Source organism: Alligator sinensis, unplaced genomic scaffold (assembly GCF_000455745.1).
Source record: "Alligator sinensis unplaced genomic scaffold, ASM45574v1 scaffold562_1, whole genome shotgun sequence".
NCBI lineage: Eukaryota > Metazoa > Chordata > Crocodylia > Alligatoridae > Alligator > Alligator sinensis.
The window spans coordinates 650,556-671,408 of NW_005842227.1; the positions used below are offsets into that span (position 1 = coordinate 650,556).

General features: G+C 41.1%; 1 protein-coding gene across 1 annotated transcript in view; it reads right to left on the reverse strand.

Moving 5' to 3' along the window:
- Window positions 1-20,853, reverse strand: part of NKAIN2 (sodium/potassium transporting ATPase interacting 2) — a 594,496-nt gene that overhangs the window by 512,600 nt on the left and 61,043 nt on the right. The window contains exon 2 of the mRNA XM_025208339.1: window positions 18,581-18,718. Coding sequence (XP_025064124.1) covers window positions 18,581-18,718 — 138 coding nt within the window. The remainder of the gene's footprint in view (window positions 1-18,580; window positions 18,719-20,853) is intronic.

Consider the following 20,853-nt stretch of genomic DNA (forward strand, 5'->3'; position numbering starts at 1 on the left):
TTAAAGCCTTCTAGTCACAGTATAGGAGGTATTCCCAAAAGCTTCAAATCTTCATCCTGATCTCTTACATATTGGGTATGTCTACACATTCATGAATGTGCCTTAAATACTGTGCATTTTGTTTAGTACTTTCTTAATGAAAGACTAACTTAATGCTCAGTAACAAAAGCTACTGCGCAATAGCACTGATGCACAGTTATTTAGTGATGCCTACTGAACATTAGCCTAATAACACTGCACAGTAGGCTTTTAGCATGGTTTTTGCCATGGCATGCTACTCTGCAGAATTAGGCTAATGCACACTAAGCATCTCATATAGACATGCCCATCATCTGTGAACCACATCATTTGCCTGGTTGTTAATTCTCTATGTTTTCTATAGTCTTTCAACTACAGTGTGCCAATTAGACACAATAGAAAAGGTTGCTTGCTATAACCCCCTACCCCCCGCCCCCCAAGTAGAATCTGCTTGTCATTCCTGTGACTTGTGAGAGCATCTATTCTACAGAAGAAAGAAGGAAAACATGAAGGACCTTCATATATTGGCATTTTTCCAGGGATGCTGTTAGGTTGAATTGGAATACAATTTTTTATTCATTGTACATCATTAGCCGTTCTAAACTGAACTGTATTTCTCACTAGAGATGTCATGGAAAGCAATCTAACTTTTTAGTAAAGAGGATGAAGGAGAGACATTCATAATGGCTTTTTAAAAATTTGAATACTATTAACTGAAATGAGATAAAAGCATTAAGAAAGGATGAATGTAGTTGAATTTTGCACCAATTAAACCTATTACAAATCTCTTAATTAAAGGTTTAAACTGTGAAAGTAACAGAAAGCTTAAACTGCTGAACAGGTTCTGCATAAAATTTACCAGGAATCAATGTTGCACTTCATTAGATGATGCAAATTATAATTTGTCATAATCTAATACTATTAAAAAAAAAGTCTATGTGAAGCAAAAGAACTAACTGTCTTTAAAGGGATTTGCAGTAGTGGAAAGTTAAAGTACTCTCAGAAAATGTATGAAAATCCACCTCAGTCTCAATGAAAATAAACTCCAAAACAGAAGTGCTGTTGGAAAAAAAAAAAAAAAAGGTTTGAATCTATACATGTTTATCCTAGATTTCCCATGACCAAAGTTTCCAAGTGAATCCAAAGAAAGTTTTCAAGATCCAGTATCCCAAAGACCCTGCTGGGAAATCCATTGAACAAACAAGTGACAAATGACATGTGAAATTTTTACAATTCTTGCCTGCCAGAAGGTGGCTCCATGCATGCAGTTTATCACTGGAGGCAACTGTATAAGATGAATCCCTGATGGAAATTTGGTTCTTAGGGGCAAGGAACTTTTGAGAGTGTGGGTAACCTTTGAAAGGATTTATGGGAACAGAAACCCAGAATTTCTTAAAATTGTAGAGGGACCTTTTTTTTTGGCCTCTAACTCATGATCAAAAAATTTCTTTTCCCCTTATGATCCCAATCTGGTGTTTTCCTAAAAAGAGTGAAAATATCCAAAATAAAAGACCTTTTCTGGGTGCTTTGTGAATTTTGTGATCTCTTGGGAAGTGACCGTGCCTGACATTTTTATTAAGCAATTAGGTTCAACCTTCTGATTAAGTAGAGGAAAGACTTGTGGCAATTTCCCTTAGATTAATTCTATCGTTTTATGCTTTGAAGGGGTCATATTTATACTTTTGTGTATAAATATGACCCTGCCATGGGAGCAGATAAATAGTAATCCCTCTTTACCCAGACAGCTTTGCATCAAGGGAAAGATCGTGGGTGTGTGATCTCATCAAAACAGGGCCCAGTGAGGCAGAAAATATTTAAAGGGACAATTCTATCTGTGGCATATTAAAATCCTATTTTTGTTACAAAGTACTGTATTAAAGCATGTGCTTTTTAGTGCCAATTTAACTGTCCTGTAAAATAAAATTTCTCTTTCAACAAATACTGTTTAAAGTTCAAAGGGCATGCACCTACCATCTTGTTCACATCATTTATCAAAAGTGACATCGAGATAATCTATAATATAGAGATAACAAACACCACGAAGCTCACAGAGCATGTTGTTAATGATATCTCAACTGGTCAAAGGACAGAAAATAAGATCTTGACACATACATTAATGTTGAAGATTAGCAGTGAGTATTTGGACAAGAAACTGTTCAGCTCCAGAGCTGTGATAATGCATTGTTGTACCAGGTATTGCTGAACATGCAGATGTTTCAGAAAATGGTGAGGAGATGTGAAGGAATGATTAATACAAAGATGACCAGAACAAAGAACCTCTTCAGCTAGGTGACAGCTGGGCAATCAACAGGCCTTCCTCAACCTAAACTACCCAATAGAAATTCTGTTTCATAAAGTATGCTAATGATTGTGAAGACAGCAGAAGTGATGCCAAGAAGAGTGCATGTTGATATGCATGGCACAGAAGGCATTTCGTGAATGTGCCCTAATGCAGTAATTACTATACCATAAAAGACCAGTACTTCATTTAGTATCAATTTACCTAGCATAATGAAACTGAAACCATGAATGAAAACTCCAAATTAATTCAGGATTGAAGCTGTTCTTCTGAGGTTGAAAACCTTTCTTAGGTTATGATTTGGTACTGCAGCATTCCATAAATCATCATCTTCCTCCCACAAGTTTACCAAGACTCTCACCATCTTTTATTTATTTAATTTTAATATACAAGCATTGGGGCACTTTCACATAATTATCCCATTAACTCTTCCCATTTCTACTTCACCCCCTAATTACTTTAATTGTCACAGTTTGTGCACCTTTTTGTTTACTTTAATTGTTTTAAATTTCCAGAAGATGTGTCTGAGTCAAGTAAGCTTTAGTGCCATACCATATTATCATGCTGCTTCTCTTTCGCTTTTTGTTATTTTCTGTTTAGGGAGATGAATACCTTCCTGGGCTCCCATGCTATAGTTAAATTGTCTTAAGCTTATACTTCATTTTTTCTATCCCTCTTCTCCTTCCATTCCCATCTGAAGATTAGCATCAATGTTAGTCTTATCAGATATTCAAGTCAGTTATACTGTGTTCACCATTAGTAGCTCAGGTACATTTACTTTTTTTAATCCAAACATGTAATTTTGAAGTAAGTTCAAAGCAATTTCTGCATAGGTTGGATCTTGATCTGTTTCAAGAACAAAGTTAAGATACTGAGAATTATCTTTCTAAACTTCTCACCCTGACCTTACCTGCATATAGATTGATCAAATGTTAAGTTAGAATCAGAAAACTGGAGCTTGAAGGCCTCACAAGATCATCTGTTTCAATCCTCTGCTTGAGGCAGGATCACCTCTGTTGAAACCACTGCAGGCTTACTGCATTTACTTGAATCCAACATGAGGTTTGCCCTCTTGCCAGCCTTGGCTAATTTCAAGCATCCTAGGCCAAGGTGCAGAAGTATGGCTATGCCTAAAGCCCTGAAGCCTCTATCTGACCGACTGTAGCATGAACTTTTGCAGACAGGACAACTAGCTTGGTCAGGAAAGTAAAGGAAACAAGCAACATGCCTAACTAACCTAGTAATGGCATGCAATTAAACAAACCACAAGGCCTGAAGGGAGATATTATAAGGGAAGACCATACATTAACTAATTCCTAAACACACATGACTTGCTCTGGGTACACCCGGTTTAGGTAACTGAGGGATGGAGCTAAGCTAGGCAGCCTTATAAAAAGGGAGCCCCTAGTGAACCACAGGAGCAGGGAATAGAGGGCAGCAAACAGAGAAGGCATTTTCTTAGGGAATTTTCCATATGAGAGAACCAGGGATCAGGGAGCAGACTGTGTGTGTGGGTAGGAGTGCAGGCAAGGGCCCTTTTGTGGGTGCTTGGCATGTGCAGGTGCTTGTGGCATTTCTTTTCTTCCCCTCTTCTTTTTTTTTTAAAGCTTTACAGCATAGGTGTGCTGCAGGAAGCAAAGGAGGCACAAATGGAATCTGGCTGAGCTGTTGCAACCTGAGTGGGATGTGCCATGTTCATGTGCCTCCCAGAGGATCAGGAGCACTTCATCTGTACCAAGTGTACGTGGTGTCTTCTCTGGAGGAGAAGATACACAGATTAGAAGCGCAGTTATTTATGCTGGGTTGCATCTGGGACCAGGAAGATTCCTTGGACAAGAGTTATGAGAAGCTGGTACAGGAGCCAAAAGGCAATGGGGAGAAGTGGCAACATATGACTACTCAAATAAAAAAGTGCTCCCCAAATTGAAGAGGAATGGATTGGAGTTAGCAACTGTTTTCAAGCGCTCTGTGGTGGATCTGCTGAGGAACAAGCAGAGGAGAGGACATCTGTAGTCATGAGGTAGAGGAGACATCAGTCTAGACTGCAGGAAGTGCGAGGCCCTAAGGATAAGGGCTGCAGCACCATTGCACCAAGAAGGAAGGGAAGAGTGGTGGTGGTCGGTGACTCCCTTCTGCAGGGGGCAGAGGCACCAACTTGTTGTTCAGATTTCAGGGCCTCAGAGGTGATCTGCATGCCTGGAGCCCAAATTCAGGACATCACAGAGAGTCTGCTAAAGCTCATCAATCATTTGGACCACTACCCCTTCCTGCTTGTTTATGTAGGCACCAATGATACTGCTGGGAATGATGCTGACTAGATCAGAGGTGACTATGAGGCTCTTGGAAGATTAAGGGACTTGGAGCACAAGTGGTGTTCTCACCGATCCTTCCTGTAGAAGGCAGGGGTCGAGGCATTGTCCATCATATCCTGGAAGCGAATGTGTGGCTGAGATGGTGGTGTCCATGTGGTTTCAGCTTAGTCAACAATGGGCAGATGTTCTGGGAAGGAGGGCTGATATGAAGAGATGGGACCCATCTTACAAGCAGAAAAGAACAGCTTCGGGTATCATCTGGCCAATTTAGTAAAGAGGGCTTTAAACTAGGTTCCACGGGGGATAGTGATCAAAAACCTCCAGCAATAGAGTACACAGTCCAGAGATGAAAGAAGCAACTCAACTCTGGGAAAGGAACAGAGCTACAGGACTACAACGGACACCGAAGGGAAGTGAGAAGGTCCAAATTCAAAATACATTCAATGCATGTATGCAAATGTGAGAAGTATGGGAAATAAAGAGGATGATCTGGAAGCTGAACCCTTTGAAAAGAACTATGTTTTGACTGGCATCACCAAGACCTAGTGGGACAGCTCTTATGACTGGAACATGAACATCAAGGGTTACACTCTGTTTTGGAAGGACAGGGCTGGGAGAAAAGGTGGTGATGTTACTTTTTGTGTCAGAAACACATACAGTTGTTCCCTGGTTCAGGAGATAGAAGACAGAACAGCAGAATGCATTTGGGTGAAGATGAAAGGTGAAAGATGCAGCACTGATATAATGATGGGGATTTATTATAGGCTACCTAATCAGGAGGAGAAGGTACATGAGGTACTTTTCAAGAAGGTGACAAATCTATCCAAAAAGCTATGGGATGATACTGATAGGAGACTTCCATTTTCTGGACATCTGCTGGGCAAACAATACACCCAAACATAAGATGTCATGCTGGTTCCTAACTTGTGTGGAGGACAACTTTCTTTTCAAAGAAAGTGGAGGATACAACTAGGAGATCATTTATCTTGGATCATGTTCTGATCAACAGGGAAAAACTGGTGGAGGATGAAAAGGTAATAGAATTCCAGATCCTGAGACAGGGAAAGCACAAGATCAGTAAAATTAGGATGCTACATTTCAAAAAGGCGTATTTCATCTGACTTAAGGAGCTTATAGGCCTGGTGTCATGGGAGGATAGAGTGAAGGATAAAGGAAATATCAAGAATCTGCAGGGCCAAAATCAGGAAGACAAAGATAAAGAATGAGCCACGCTTAGCAAGGGAGGTTAAGGACAATGAAAAGAGATTCTATAAGTATGCTGGCCAGGAAAGAAGGACCAAGGAAGTTATGGCTCCTTATTAACAAGCTAGGGGGAATTTGGTTGGGAATGAGGTTAGGCCTCACTGGTAGTACTGTGTATAGTTCAGAGCACCACATTTTAAGAAGGACAGGGAGAAGTTAGAGAGACTCCAGAAGTGGGCAACAAAAATGATAAAGGGCATATGAGGAGAGGCTGAAGGAGCTAGACATGTTCAGCTTGTGGCAATGGTTCTTAAGAGGGGACATGATATGAGTCTTCAGATACCTGAAGAACTACTACCATAAAGAGGAAAGCACCTTTTATCTCTTGCTGCAGAGGAGTAGGATGTGGACCAATGGCTTGAAGTTGCAGCAAAGTACGTTTAGACTGTATATCCAAAAAATGTCTTCACTGTGAGAATAGTGAGGCAGTGGAATAGACTGCCTATGGAAGTTGTGGACTCTCCATCACTGGAGGTGTTCAAGAAGAAACTGGACAATCACTGATTGGGGATGATTTAGGTGCAGCTATGCCTATTGCCCACCATGGGCATTTTCCATGCTTCTGGACTCTGCTGGTTGCTGCCCCCACTCCCCTCCCCCTTTTTCTGATATACATGTCAGGGTGTTTTTAAGCCTCTCTAGGGGCATTGGGTGTTGGCCACAGCTAAGTCTGGGGACTTCCAACTAGGGTGTGCTGATTCTCCTGCCAGGAGCAAAGCTGGAGGTTCCTGGCTAGAGGAGCCTCCAACTCACTGTCAGACTGACTGCCATATTTGGCATCAGGAAGCAATTTTACCCCACGGTCAGACTGGTATGGACTGTGTGGGTTTTTGCCTTCCTCTGTAGTGTGGGGTGTAGCCCTCTCTCCAGTACCTCTTGAGTGTATACTGGCATTGTATAGAAGCAGTGTATGGGCTGCTGTGATTCCTCTGCTTTAGCTGTGGCTGGTTAAGGTATCATGTCTATTTTGTGTCAGGGTTAAGGGCAGTCTTGTGTAGAGTTTAGATTATGGTTGTATGGGATGGTTTTGATAGGGAAGATCCTGCCTCAGGCAGGGGGTTGTACTAGATAACCTCTGGGGGTCCCTTCCAGCTCTACTTTTCAATGACTAAGAGATCTGGTTCTGCCCAGTGCCAAAAGTTTCAGTGAAACAAAAAAATTTAAAAAAAATCTGAGGTCATTTATAAATATGGATTATAGACTGGAGGGAAATTTGGAGAACTCAGCAATTCAAAAAGAACTACTACCAATCTGCATGCCACCCTCCTTGCACCTTTTGAGTCTCCTTGGTTGGGGGGAATCTATATTGTGCTGTCACAGGTAGCCAGACAGACTTTGGGATAAATGTGTTTTTGTGCTTTGAAGAACAAGCAAATAAAAGGCCAGGGTGTAGACCTGTTTCCATCTCTTTTACCAGTAGTCAAACCACAAGGTTATCTAAATAATGCCCCCCATACCCCTATCTAATATGGGGGAAAGCCCCTTACCTTTGATTCATGTAAAAGGCGGGGGGCGAGGGGCAGGAAGGAGGAGAAAAAGGGAAAGGGAGGTGGCTGCCATCATTCCAACTACCAGTGCATGGCTGGGTAAGGGCTGGAGTGACCAAGTGCTCTGGGCTGGAGTGGGGGAAAACTGAGTCTGGCGCCAGAGGATAAATGGGGGTGGTGGTGGCAGAGGTAGGGTAGTCAAAGATGGTGGGGCATAGGGGGCAGAGACTGCAGAAAGGGGCAGAGGGAAGGCCTAGTAGGTGTATGCAGTTGTGGGGGCATGATGTAGGGAGTCAAGGGCAGGGGTCAGGCCACTTGATTCTCATACCACCTGCTCTCCACCCCACCACCTTCTGCCCCTCTACTGCCTGCCTCCGTTCAGCCATGGTGGGGGATGAATTTAGGATAACCTTCCAAAAATTAGGTTCTATACATAGATAATTTATAACTTTGTTAGAAAATGTATAGAATGTGTAGAATCTAATTGTTCGGCCACCATCTTCAATTCAAAACCAGCAATTCAGGTAAATATAGTACATTTATCTAACCTGCACTTATAAATGTTTTAAGATAGAGATTCCACTACCTAGTCCAGTACTTAATTGCCTTCCAGTTGGAAAATGTTTTTTTTTTTTTAAATGACTGACCTAAAATTTCCCTTGATGCAGTTTAAGCCCATTTTCCCGTGACTGATCCCATGTGGATCCAGAAGAAGTTACCATGATAAACCTTGGTAAGATTTTGTTTCCTTGGATCTTGCTCAGCGTTATATACTCAGTGTCATATTTCTGATTAGGTGGTAAATAGTATATATCTACTAGAATCTTTTTACTCTCATGACAAAATCTGTGTGGATACAAATGCTAATTCATGGTTCTGCATTGAAGACTTTAGCTTACAGTGGAATCTATGAAGTCTTGTAATTAAACCGTTGCTTCCTAACTGGTCCTCCTCATTTAGTGTACTATTGACATTCTATCAAGTTTATGAAAACACTATTTTGGCAAAATTTTCTTGTATTGTAGGCATTGCTGTTCTCCTGTTTTTGCTTTTCAATCTTGACAATGTTTAACTTTTTATCCAATACCAATACCATTATTTTATCTAATGTTTATTTAAACGTTTTGGTTTCTATTTGAATATTAAGTATTAAAATATAAATCCAAAGACTAGACTCAGTATATTTTCCATCTGACTAAAGTTGATAGATACTAGAAATGTTATGGCAAGAGCTGTGTGAATACTGCAAAATGTTTCCTATAAACACAAATCCAAACACTCAGAATTTCAAGAACACTTGAATTCAAGAGTCCTGGTCATCTACTGAAGAAACAAAACAAAAAAAAAAAAATCACTGTTATATATGTTTCTAATTGAGGCTAAAAATACTTATGAAAAAAATATCATGTGTAAACTACAGAGAAAACATTTCTACACATTATTATTCATAGCAAATAATTAAAAACAAGAAACTTGAATCAGAGGCTCACAGGAAAGTAGGACTGGAAGTCACATCATGAGGTCATCTAGTCCAGACCTGTGCTCAAGGCACAATCATCCCTGACCTCAGTGAAGTGTCTGCCTAACCTGCGCGTGAAAATTTCCAGGGATGGAGATTGCAGGGCTTACGCACCCTGCAATGTCGTGTTACTAGAAATTGTAGAGAATAAGCAGCTCTCTCTCATACCATAAGTTATGGTATGCAACCTGCAGCCTGCAGACATGGGGCTACAGTGGCATTTGGTGGCAGGGAACACTTGCGTGGTTGCTCTTCCCTTGCCAACATGTGGCTTCCCCTATGGCCTGTCCACATACCTCTGACCCAGCATGGATCATGTGGTCCCCCAGCTGGAAGAGATTGCCTACCTCTGCCATAAATAATTATATTTTTGGGGAAAGGACTGGAAATCCCTTGTGTTATCCTCTCCTACAAGATTCCTTGGGGGAAAACCACTGAACTTTTTTTTCAGCAAAACAGAAATGGAATTATTGATATTCCAGAACTATTTATGTTTCCTCTTTGTTCTTGTTTAACATGTAACCATTTTTGTGGAATGGCTGAAGTGTGGTGGGGCTATTTGATAACACCCTGATATATACATTTATATATAGATGGCAGCTGCAAGTGTCATTTTAAAATTTTTGACTATGTAGTGGATGCCAAGTTGTGAGGTGTAGCTCATTATATTATTGAAATACTTCCTGCAATGCTGTAAACTTTGGGAATAAAGTTTACTATATGGCATTGAATGGGACCCCCAGAGGCACAGAGGCCTTGACAAATCCTTGTATTAAAAAAAGGCATGGGTTAGTGCAGCTATACTCTTTAAGACCTAAGGTTTTGGCAGACTGATGATGCTGCAAGGAACACAGACATAAGGTAATTGCTGTCTCCTCTTTTTTACATATATTAGCAATTACATGTTAAGTAATGTACCAGTGATAATCTGTCCTGTTCTGCAAGAGTTACTACAGCCATGCACTATCCTGTACAAGATTTAGAAAAAAAAAAAAGTTTTCCTGTATGCAAGTGTACTTTGCATTAAATAGAGATCTTTGTTCTTTCTCTCTGGTATATATGTTGTTTATAAATGTATTTCAGAGACCGTATGAGTGCCCATTAATGTTTAATATAATTATATTTCTTATTGTTAATTGCCAACATGGAGATTTTATAAAACATATTAAAGCATAGGAGTGTCATAAATAACATTTTTGTTATCTTGCCCATGACTTCACACAATCTGTGTTAGTTTTTAAAATTTAACATTTAGTAAGCATTAATTAAAGAAATAGCCTTTAGTTTTACTATAATTCCCTATCACTAAGTTTTAGAAAAAAAGCGTAATTCTTCTCCTGAGCAAAAAGTTCTTTTGTCTTCTCTCTCTTACATAAAAGGCCAAAAATTGTACTCCTCGTTTCCAAATGTCTTTTTTCCCTACCGTTCTCTCTTTCCATAAGGAAAAAATGCACCTCTAGAATTCTTGCATATTGCCAGCATTTTCCTTTAATCTGGTCTTCATTGTTAGACCTACATCTAGAATTTCTAGAATTGTTTCCAAACGTTTTAAGAGGTAATACCAAAAGGACTAAAAGTGCTGAAGAAAAAGTAGAACTTCCTGATATCTGATCTGGGGCAAAACTTATGCTGCCAAGTCTCTCTTTGAAATATTCTCTTCACATATCATATTCCAAAACTGATCTCAACATCACTCCATTTTATGTTCCTTCTACTTTCACCCCAGGGGAGTAGACCAACATAAATTTGTACTTTGCTTTCTGGTTCTTAAAGTCTACAGGTTGTGGGTCTTCCACAAGTGTGTCATCTCTGTCAGGAGACAAAAATAGCACACCTAGTGCAAATGTATGCACCTTCCCCCCTACATCTCCCCCTTGGACACAGCTCTTATAAAAGAGAGAACATAGGACTACAGGGAGTTTCCTGGTCCATCAAGTCCAATCCCCTCCACTCATAAGAAACTGCTTACTTAAGGATCCCCTAAATTCACTACATCAAAACAAGATAATAAGGCAGAAGAGCAAGAACATCAGGAACATCCTAAACCTCGCTAAGTACTACACCACTGTCAGTTCCCTACCATTAAAATGACAAAAAAAAAATAAAAATCTATCAATCAATTAGTACATGGTCAGAGGATCCTAGAAAAAGGACTGTAGTCCTTGCCTATTGTACTTCAGGTAAAAAAATTCTTCCTTCCCCTCCAAATTTGATCCCCACCCCAATCTTGTTCCTCTGGTCCTTCCTGACCAGAGGAACAAGACTTTAGCAAAAAAGACTTCAGACTTTTATATAGAGCCAGCAGGATTACCTCAGCCCCCTAGTCAAAAACCCTAGCCTTAGCTGTGATCACTGTCAGAAGACGGCAAAATACCATTCCCCCAAACCTCCAAGAGTCAGAAACGTTCCTTCCTGGCTTTTATAGAAATTCCCAGACATCCACCACACTGCAAGAGACCTCTGTATCCCAACTTGGGAATTGTAAATACTTGATTCAACGTCTCGGGCATTAATTATTAAACCAAGGACTCCCTATTCTATCATATTATCCGTACAATACACTTATTGAGTTTGATCATAAAGCGATTCCAATTCTTTGTCTGGAAGGCAATTCCAAACTTACTTCTCTGCTAGTTACAAGTCTTTTGATTTGTTATCATAGGCATCAACTTTTATTTTTGATTGGGGAGGAGGGGGAGCTCAGATGATGTACATGTAGAAAGTTTTATGTATTTCAGGAGACAGCCCTCTTCCCAAGGGGGACCAGGGCTGCTGGGCCTCCATGTACTTGGCACCTCTGTTCGCTATTTAAATTTGTTCGTAACCAGTTTATAGCCATCTAGTTGCACAGCTCTGGTTTAAATTTATCTTTGAACATTGCTGATCAGCGCTTTGAACAGTATTTTAAATGGGGCCTTAACAATGCCTTATACAATGGTGCTAGACTTCCCTGCTCCAACCAAGTATAATACATTTTTAGGGAATATTGAACAAGACAGCCTCTCTCACAATTGCATCTAACTAGCTGTTCATGGTCATCCTACAATCAGCAAATACACTCAGGTCTCTCTTTTCCTCAGTTGTCTGCAGTTTATGCACTTCTCTCTCTTAATCAAGAACCATGTTATTTGTCCCTAAGTGTATGACTGTGCACCTTGTAAAGTTAAAATGGATAAATGCAGTTGCTGAGTCATTCTTCAGTCAGAATGAGAAGCAGAAAAAAACCCAACGTATGCATTCATTGGCTTTTTCTTCCTCCTTGCTTTTCAGACAAACTGTAGAAAGGGGATTGTACATGTACATATCAGTACAGGGGCAGATCCAGAGCAGGTGAAGTGGCATAGACACATTCCTTTTCAAGTCAACAATGTCTTTGGATCAACTGCACATCAGTCCCCAAAGCAGGTAAGAATTTCTTCTTTGGATCAACTGCACATCAGTCCCCAAAGCAGGTAAGAATGTCTTCTCTCCCTTCTTCATGTTCAGCAGCACCACTGTTCCAGTCCTCTCCCCCCTCTTCCTCCCCCCACTGCTGCTGCTGTCCCCTGATGCCCCAGGGCAGGGCTGGGGTGAGGGTCCAGAACTACTCCCGCCTGCTCCAGCTGGGTTCTGCAGGGACCTGGGCTCATTTGGGTACAGCGCCAGCAGCAGTCAGGTTCCAGGTCACCATCTCTCCCCAAGTGTCCCCTGCCAGCCTGGGAGCAGGCACAGGGGAAGGGAACCCTCCTACTGCCACTGCTGTCTCTGGCTGAGCCTCACTCTAGGTGCAGGCCACCTGGAGCAAGACAGAAACAGCTCTAGAGCTAACCCCCATTCACATTTGGGTCACCTGGGAACAACAGTAGCAGCAGTGATGGGTTGGGGAGGAAGGGAGGGATTGAGAGGGAAAGGATTGCATCTAACTAGCTGTTCATGGTCATCCTACAATCAGCAAATACACTCAGGTCTCTCTTTTCCTCAGTTGTCTGCAGTTTATGCACTTCTCTCTCTTAATCAAGAACCATGTTATTTGTCCCTAAGTGTATGACTGTGCACCTTGTAAAGTTAAAATGGATAAATGCAGTTGCTGAGTCATTCTTCAGTCAGAATGAGAAGCAGAAAAAAACCCAACGTATGCATTCATTGGCTTTTTCTTCCTCCTTGCTTTTCAGACAAACTGTAGAAAGGGGATTGTACATGTACATATCAGTACAGGGGCAGATCCAGAGCAGGTGAAGTGGCATAGACACATTCCTTTTCAAGTCAACAATGTCTTTGGATCAACTGCACATCAGTCCCCAAAGCAGGTAAGAATTTCTTCTTTGGATCAACTGCACATCAGTCCCCAAAGCAGGTAAGAATGTCTTCTCTCCCTTCTTCATGTTCAGCAGCACCACTGTTCCAGTCCTCTCCCCCCTCTTCCTCCCCCCACTGCTGCTGCTGTCCCCTGATGCCCCAGGGCAGGGCTGGGGTGAGGGTCCAGAACTACTCCCGCCTGCTCCAGCTGGGTTCTGCAGGGACCTGGGCTCATTTGGGTACAGCGCCAGCAGCAGTCAGGTTCCAGGTCACCATCTCTCCCCAAGTGTCCCCTGCCAGCCTGGGAGCAGGCACAGGGGAAGGGAACCCTCCTACTGCCACTGCTGTCTCTGGCTGAGCCTCACTCTAGGTGCAGGCCACCTGGAGCAAGACAGAAACAGCTCTAGAGCTAACCCCCATTCACATTTGGGTCACCTGGGAACAACAGTAGCAGCAGTGATGGGTTGGGGAGGAAGGGAGGGATTGAGAGGGAAAGGAATGTGTTGCTGAGGATGGAGGGGAAAGGGAATATTTCTACCTTTCTAAAAAAGGCCCCCTGCTGCTGCTCCCATAGTGTGCTCTGTCTTCCTCAGTAGAGGGGGTGGGAAACAAATGGAAATAGAGGTGCAGTAGCACTGGATGCTGCTAGCCTATAGTACTGGTTACTGCTCCTGCAACCAGCTTTACAAAATCCTGGATCAGCTTTTTTATCAGCACACTGACATGTGGGAGAAACTGAGTCTCCATGCAAAGCCCATACCAGGGTAAAAGGTGTAGTAGCAGCAGCTTTGCATCCACCCAGGCTCCTTGGTAGGTAAAGACTAGAACATTTGCATTTGTCATCTCCATTGATAGCTGTTAATCATTTCATTCAAATCTTTTAAAATCTGCCTAAATCCCATTTTCTCAGTTTGGATGCCATAACATACTTTCCCCTAAAATACTATCATTACCGTTACCCATTCTCTGAATCGACCACTATCTCCTATTCCAGTGAAAATATTGCTAGAGTTCTGTCACTATAGTTATGTGTTGTTTCCCCCCTTTTGCAATTTTTGGCCTCCCTATACCCACTCTGCTTCTTGCAACTCTTCAAGGTCATGCATTTATTTGTGGTGTTGTATTTGTTTGAAACTCATTTTCCCTACTCCCTGAGCCACTGAATCATTTCTTTAACTCTGACCTTAAAACCTTTCTGTTCTTTTTAACCTGTGATTCACTGTCTCTGGAAAACATTTTGAGATATCCTTTATGAAGAATGCTCTATAAAAATAAAATTTATTAGAGAGTGCTACAGAAGAAAGCAATACTGCAGATACTAATATGGTTGAGGAGGATTAAGGATCCTGCAGGTTCCATTCAAAGGAGCTGATAGTAGGCAAAAACTTGCAGGTACACTAGTTTTCTTCCCTCCACCCTCCAGAATCTACCTGAAGATCCAACCCCTGAAATAATGAAAATAATATTATTGCAGTGTTCTGGGACTGCTGTTTTAGGGCCTTGTTACCCCTTATGCTGTAAGCTACACAAATGTTAATTCACTTCATATTGCTTGGCTTAGTGGAGCAGTCACACCTTAAGGTGAAAAACCATTTCTGCCTGTCATTTGCCTGTACAGCTATGACTTGCCACTAGAGGCTTGGGTGAACAGGGGCAGAACTAGGAGCTAGAGGCAGGAACAGCTCACTGTTTCCAATGGGCAGAGCAAGCACTGCAGTCCCTGAGTGCCTGGTGGTCACAGTGCCTCCTGCTGCTACCTGATCTGCCACTCGCTCTGCCCAGTGGTAACAGTGAGGCAGTCCAGACAATAAGAATTACTACAGCCACCGGGTGATCCAGGGCTGTGATGCTTGCTCTGCTCTGCAGGAGTGGGAGGCACTACGGCAGCAGCAGCAGTGGGAGGCACTACGTGTGCCGGACACTCCAGGGCTGCAGCAAGCAGATATGGCCAGCCCCACTGCGCCCCTGGCATCCCTACTCATCCTGACTCTGGAAGGGCCACTGCATCCTGGGATACTGGAAGACTTCAATTGGGGTGGAACAGCTATGTGGAGTGGCCACATCTTAATGGAATAGAAGCAAGGTTATCCAGCTTAGAGGTAATCCTGCCATGGAGTGCCATACCTTTAAGCCAAATAACGAGTGCTTTAGACAACTTAAAGATGTTAACATGCAGCCAATCCAGGGTAACAGATCCAGAAGCTGCCTAAAATTACCATGCAACAAGGCCCACAGTTTTTCATGCTACCGCTCCCCCCCCCCCATCCTCTTTTCCTGGTTGCTCATTTCCTCGTTTCAAATACTCACTTTCCTCCAAAATCCAGCTTTGATAGTAAAACACATGGTATAAATCCACTATAGCCATGAAAGGCAAGAATCCATTGCCCCCCAGTGTCAGATATACTCCAAAAAGACTGAAACAGCAGAATTGAAACACTCGCTGCACATTAAAGTTGACTGACTAAATGGAGGGCAAGTGAAGCTTCATTTCATGGTCACCTAGCAACTGGGGTAGCTGGGATATCCCTTATAATTAGCTACTGGCTAAAATGCACACGTTTATTACACAGCCTCTGCAGTAACAGAGGAAAGGTTTCTTTCATTAACTGTCCATTGGGATAAAGCTGCTCTCTATCCACCTCCTCTACAAGTGGAGAGGTAGCAGCTTCAGATTCCTTCTGAAAGAGATGAAAAATATCCACAAAACAACTCTATATTAGGAGTCCAATCCAGCTAGAAGATGAACAGAAGATGGATTGCAACACTTCTTTGGACTAACTGGTGAAGGCATATGAAAATATGAAAAGGATGGATTCGTATAAATGGCACAAACTGAGGACTTCAAGCTGTTCATGGGAAATAGACTAAAGACTACTTATAAGTTTAAAATTCTAATTCATTCTGATAGGTTTGTGTAAGTGTGATGTTGTAGCTGTGATGGTCCAGAAATTATGCCGGAGGCAAGAAGTTAAGGTGGTATCTATCAATCTACCATGAGCACGCCCCCCCCCCCCCCCCCCCCCCACCACCCCACACACAACACAACACGCCCCAACAACAACAACAATTCAGAAGCCATGCTTCCTACACATCTTTCCCAAAATGTGATATACCTGATCCAATGCACCAAGTGCCCTGATGGCAACTCTGTGGGTAAAACTAAACAGGACCAGCAACTATGCACCAGGATAAACCCACAGAACAAAACATAAAGGACGGAGATATATACACACCATTAGGAGCATATTTCTCACAGAACAACCCTCCCTGACCTCATACTCCAGGAAAATCTACTTAACACCTTTAAAAGGAAAACTTGGAAACAAAAATCTATAAGATGGCTGGACATTAAGAACCAGGGACTAAACACCAATACCAGGTTTGTGGCAATTATATTTTATGCAATTCCTGAATTCTTTCCACGCAAGGAGGAGAAGAAAAGTGAGAATAACCCTGTTCCTTTTGATAGGTGTAGTTATCATCTTTTTTCTTTTATGAATGGTATGTCTGCTATCCCTGAGAACTTCTTTCAGTCCCTCCCCTCTATTTTTCCACTATGCCGTACCTAGGTTTCCATGATCAGAGCCATGACAAAAATGTCTTGCATTGGAAAATTTGTCTAACTTTATCCCAACTACATAGTCCAATAATAATAATAAAAAAAATCATTCTAAAAAATCCTTGTCTCCTACAGTCCATCATGATGTAAGATGTATTTCTCATTCCTGCAAAACAGTTTGTCTGGTCCTATTGAAGAGGGCTATGTCTTAAAAATAGTTTGTTTCCTGTCTTTTTTCATTAAAATATATTTTATATATATTAAACAAGCAGCCTCTTCCCCAAAGGAATTTATTTAAAAACATTTAAATCTCATTTGACCAGTTCTAATATTGTCAAGCATGCAAAATGTGTATTTATTTTTAAATAGGGTTCATTTCAAAAGTTATTTAGTTTCAAAATAATAAATATTGGATTAATTTTAGTTGCCTGATGTTTCCTTAGCTTGCACTTAGGATGTATTTCTGTCATTTTTGAGGTGTGTCCCGCCTCAAACATAAAAATCAGAAACTGAATTTTTACCAAAAAAAATTAAAAAAAAAAACCAAAAAGAAGCTTCAAGCTGGATATGCGACTTGCAGGAAAATTCCATATATCACAAGAATTTAAATAAAACTGTAAGAGTTGTCAATAATGTATATTCTACATAATGTAATTCTGTGTGAGTATACACACATATTGTATGTCCATCCACTTTTTCTCCATATATGAAAAATACATTTATACATTAACATACATGTATACATTACTTTTATGATCATTTGACAGAACTACAGCTCAGGGGTATGAGATGGCTTCATATGTTTTCAGACAGGTTATCTGTATGACTATTAGAGAGAGAGCAGCGTGGAAGTTGTGGCTGTGAGCCCTGCAGACCTGGATATAGAGAATGTCTTTTGGGGAGCCACAGACTTATTCTGGGGCTTATCAAAGGGCAGCATAACAATACATTAACCCAATGCAAATTTATGACAAAACACCAGAGTCCAACTTGAATCATTACAAACAACATATGTATGATGTCTCCAAATCTCTTGATAATGAAACAGCAATTTAGTTATTTATTATCTTCAGGTCTGTGGAAAATCTCCATTATGATGTTGAGTTAACAATTTCTGAGGATGATTTTGCTTTTTTTTAAAAAAAAAAAAAAGCAGTGTCTGAGTAAAATGTAAGATTTTTCTTTTTTTGTATTGTTAGAGTGCACAGCAGAGCCTAGAATCATAGAAAATTAGGGTTGGAAGGGACCTCAGAAGGCCATTCCCTAGGTATTCAGGCAGGTCAAAGAAAAGACAGATGTGATAAAAAGATGTGATCAAGACTCATTCAACAGAATAACTTCTTGTTCTGTAATGCCCAGGTGTCATCCTATTTTTAATCTCCTTGGAGGAAGAGACAGACTTATTCATAATGGGTAGGCATATTTTTGGTATTGTAAACATCAGTTAACACCACATAATTAACAACTTTAATAATAGATGAATAAGTACAGTCCAGCATGTTTAGGCTGGGTGGAGGTACAATATTTTTAGTTGCTGTATGTCTCTCCTTCAAGGATCCCATGCTTCTTTACAAACTCTTCTAATTAAGCTTCACGCCCTATGAATATTTTCATATTTTGTCATTATATTGATTTTCAGCTGCTGTCACTTTCAGCAGCTTTAATCATGGCAGGTGTCACATAACAGTGTAGCAACAGGTTGTAAAATAAAGACAAATGCAAGTTAAACAAGGGTGAAATGTATATTTAATTCCCAAGAAAAAGGGTAGACTAATTTCCCATTTTTATCATACCATTTGCATTCCCATCTCTATCCTGCTCTGCAAAGAAAATACAAATGATACTCACTCCTGTTATGTAGCGGGGTCTATACTGGATGGTTCCAAATAAGCCAAGTATGACTATAATAATGTGCACAAAATTTGCCAGGATTGGTGCCCACTGATAACCAAGGAAATCAAATATCTGCCTCTCCAGCACAGAAACCTAGGATTAAAAAGTAAGAAAACAAAGATATTAGAACAGTCTGAAGGGAGGGAGGCAGAGGGAGCCCCCCTATAAAATCCCACACAGCTGTGAGGATGTTCCCCTACCTCCACCCCAAAGACAAATAAATTGCCCTGAGTTTAAAAAAAACCCACAAGTTCCATCCGTACTGGAATGAAATATGCTTATAGTGTTTCACCCTTTATTTTAGTAAAAGCAGCATTTCCCATTGACAGCCTACCGAGTTGTACTGTTTGCTGAAATATTCATGTGGCCAATTCTGCCAAGATACTAAACCTATTCACAGGGATGTTGTTTTTTACAGCAGAAGCAGCACAAATCATTTTGTCATATACACTAGCAACTGCTGTACCTCCTGGAGTGGCTTGAACTGAAAGAGCGTGTTTGGGGGGCGAGTTAAAGACATCTCCTCAACCACTTCTTAGCTATCAGCAAGCTTGATTTTCCAGCCTTCTTCCATTTCCCTTCCCCACTAAAGAGCCTCTTCACTTCTTTTTTCCCTAGGCCTGCCTTGTTGACCTGGTTTTGTGCTTCCCTGGTTCACCTGTCACACCCATTTAATTTCTATATATACCAGTCCTTGAAGCCACTCTTAATCCGTTCCTTTTTTATACAACAGCATAATTACAAAATTAAATGCTTTAGTTCTGGCATTCCAGATTACATAGCTTGTGAGTGCCTCATTTGCAACCTCATATGTATTTCTTTAATGTCAATATTAAAAAAAAAATCATCTATAAACAAATCTAGTATAAAACATGTCACTGGTGACAAGTGGCCCTGGAGACTCTGAATTACATCATCACTGCTCTAAAAATCACACAACAAATATAAACATTTGCATGAGCCTTAGGTTAGAAAATTCATTTTTTAGAATATTTAAGTCCTATGAAGCAAATAAGCTAGAGGAGTTGGTGACTGATGCCAAAAAAGCTACAAGATGAGGATAACCCCCCCCCAAAATACTTTTTGTTTATATAGGAATATATTTCTGAATTCAGCAGTATGTGAAAGTGGCACTGTGGTATTAAGGTATTTCAGTAACATATAGCACTGAAAAGAGATATATGTTCAGGATTGCACATCCAAAAAGCTTTGATAAGATGAAAGAGACTCTTGGGGAAAAACAAAACAAAAAACAAAATGAAAGAAACTCCCCTGACGAAACCCACTTTGCCTAGGGATTGATTCCTTTAGTTGGAATTCTGAGAAGACTTAATATGTGGAACCATTATAATGCAATAAGGAAAAAGGAGAGGAAAAGGCAAAAGCATGGTACTCCTATATCGAATTCTACCAAAACCCTGTAGGTGAATATTGGTTCAGGTTCAGTGTTTTGATCAACTCATTAGGCATTTGTCTAGCCACCTGTTCGTTAATGTAAAATTTAGTATCTTCGTGCACCATTTACTGTTCACTAAAAAAACTGTTCTTCAAACTGACAAGCCCTTGCCAAAAAGGAGAAAGATTAGATGGGAATCTATGAAAATAACTTAAAATTAAAAAAACCCCCAGCATTGATTATTGATTTAATAGATTTCATAGACATTAGGGCTGGAAGGGACCTTGGAAGATCATCAAGTCCAGCCCCCTGCCCAAATGGCAGGAAGTCAGCCGGGTTCATAGGATCCCAGCAAGATGAGCATCCAGTTTGCTCTTGAAGGTGTTCAATGTGGGCGCTTGAACCACCTCCGGTAGCAGGCTGTTCCAGACCTTGGGGGCTCGGACAGTAAAGAAATTCTTCCTTATGTCCAGCCTGAAACGGTCTTGTAGTAGTTTATGACCATTCGACCTAGTCGTCATCCCTTGGGGCGCTCTGGTGAACAAACGTTTCCCCAGATACTGTTGGTCACCCCTGATAAACTTATAGGTGGCCATCAGATCACCCCTGAGCCTGCGCTTTTCCAGGCTAAAGAGCCCCAGGGCTCTCAGCCTGTCATCGTAGGGTCTGCTTCCCTGACCTCTGATCATGCACGTGGCTCTTCTCTGGACTCTCTCAAGCTTCTCCACATCCTTTTTGAATTGTGGAGCCCAAAACTGGACGCAGTACTCCAGCTGCAGCCTCACTAAGGCCAAGTACAAGGGGAGAATGACGTCCCGGGATTTGCTTGAGA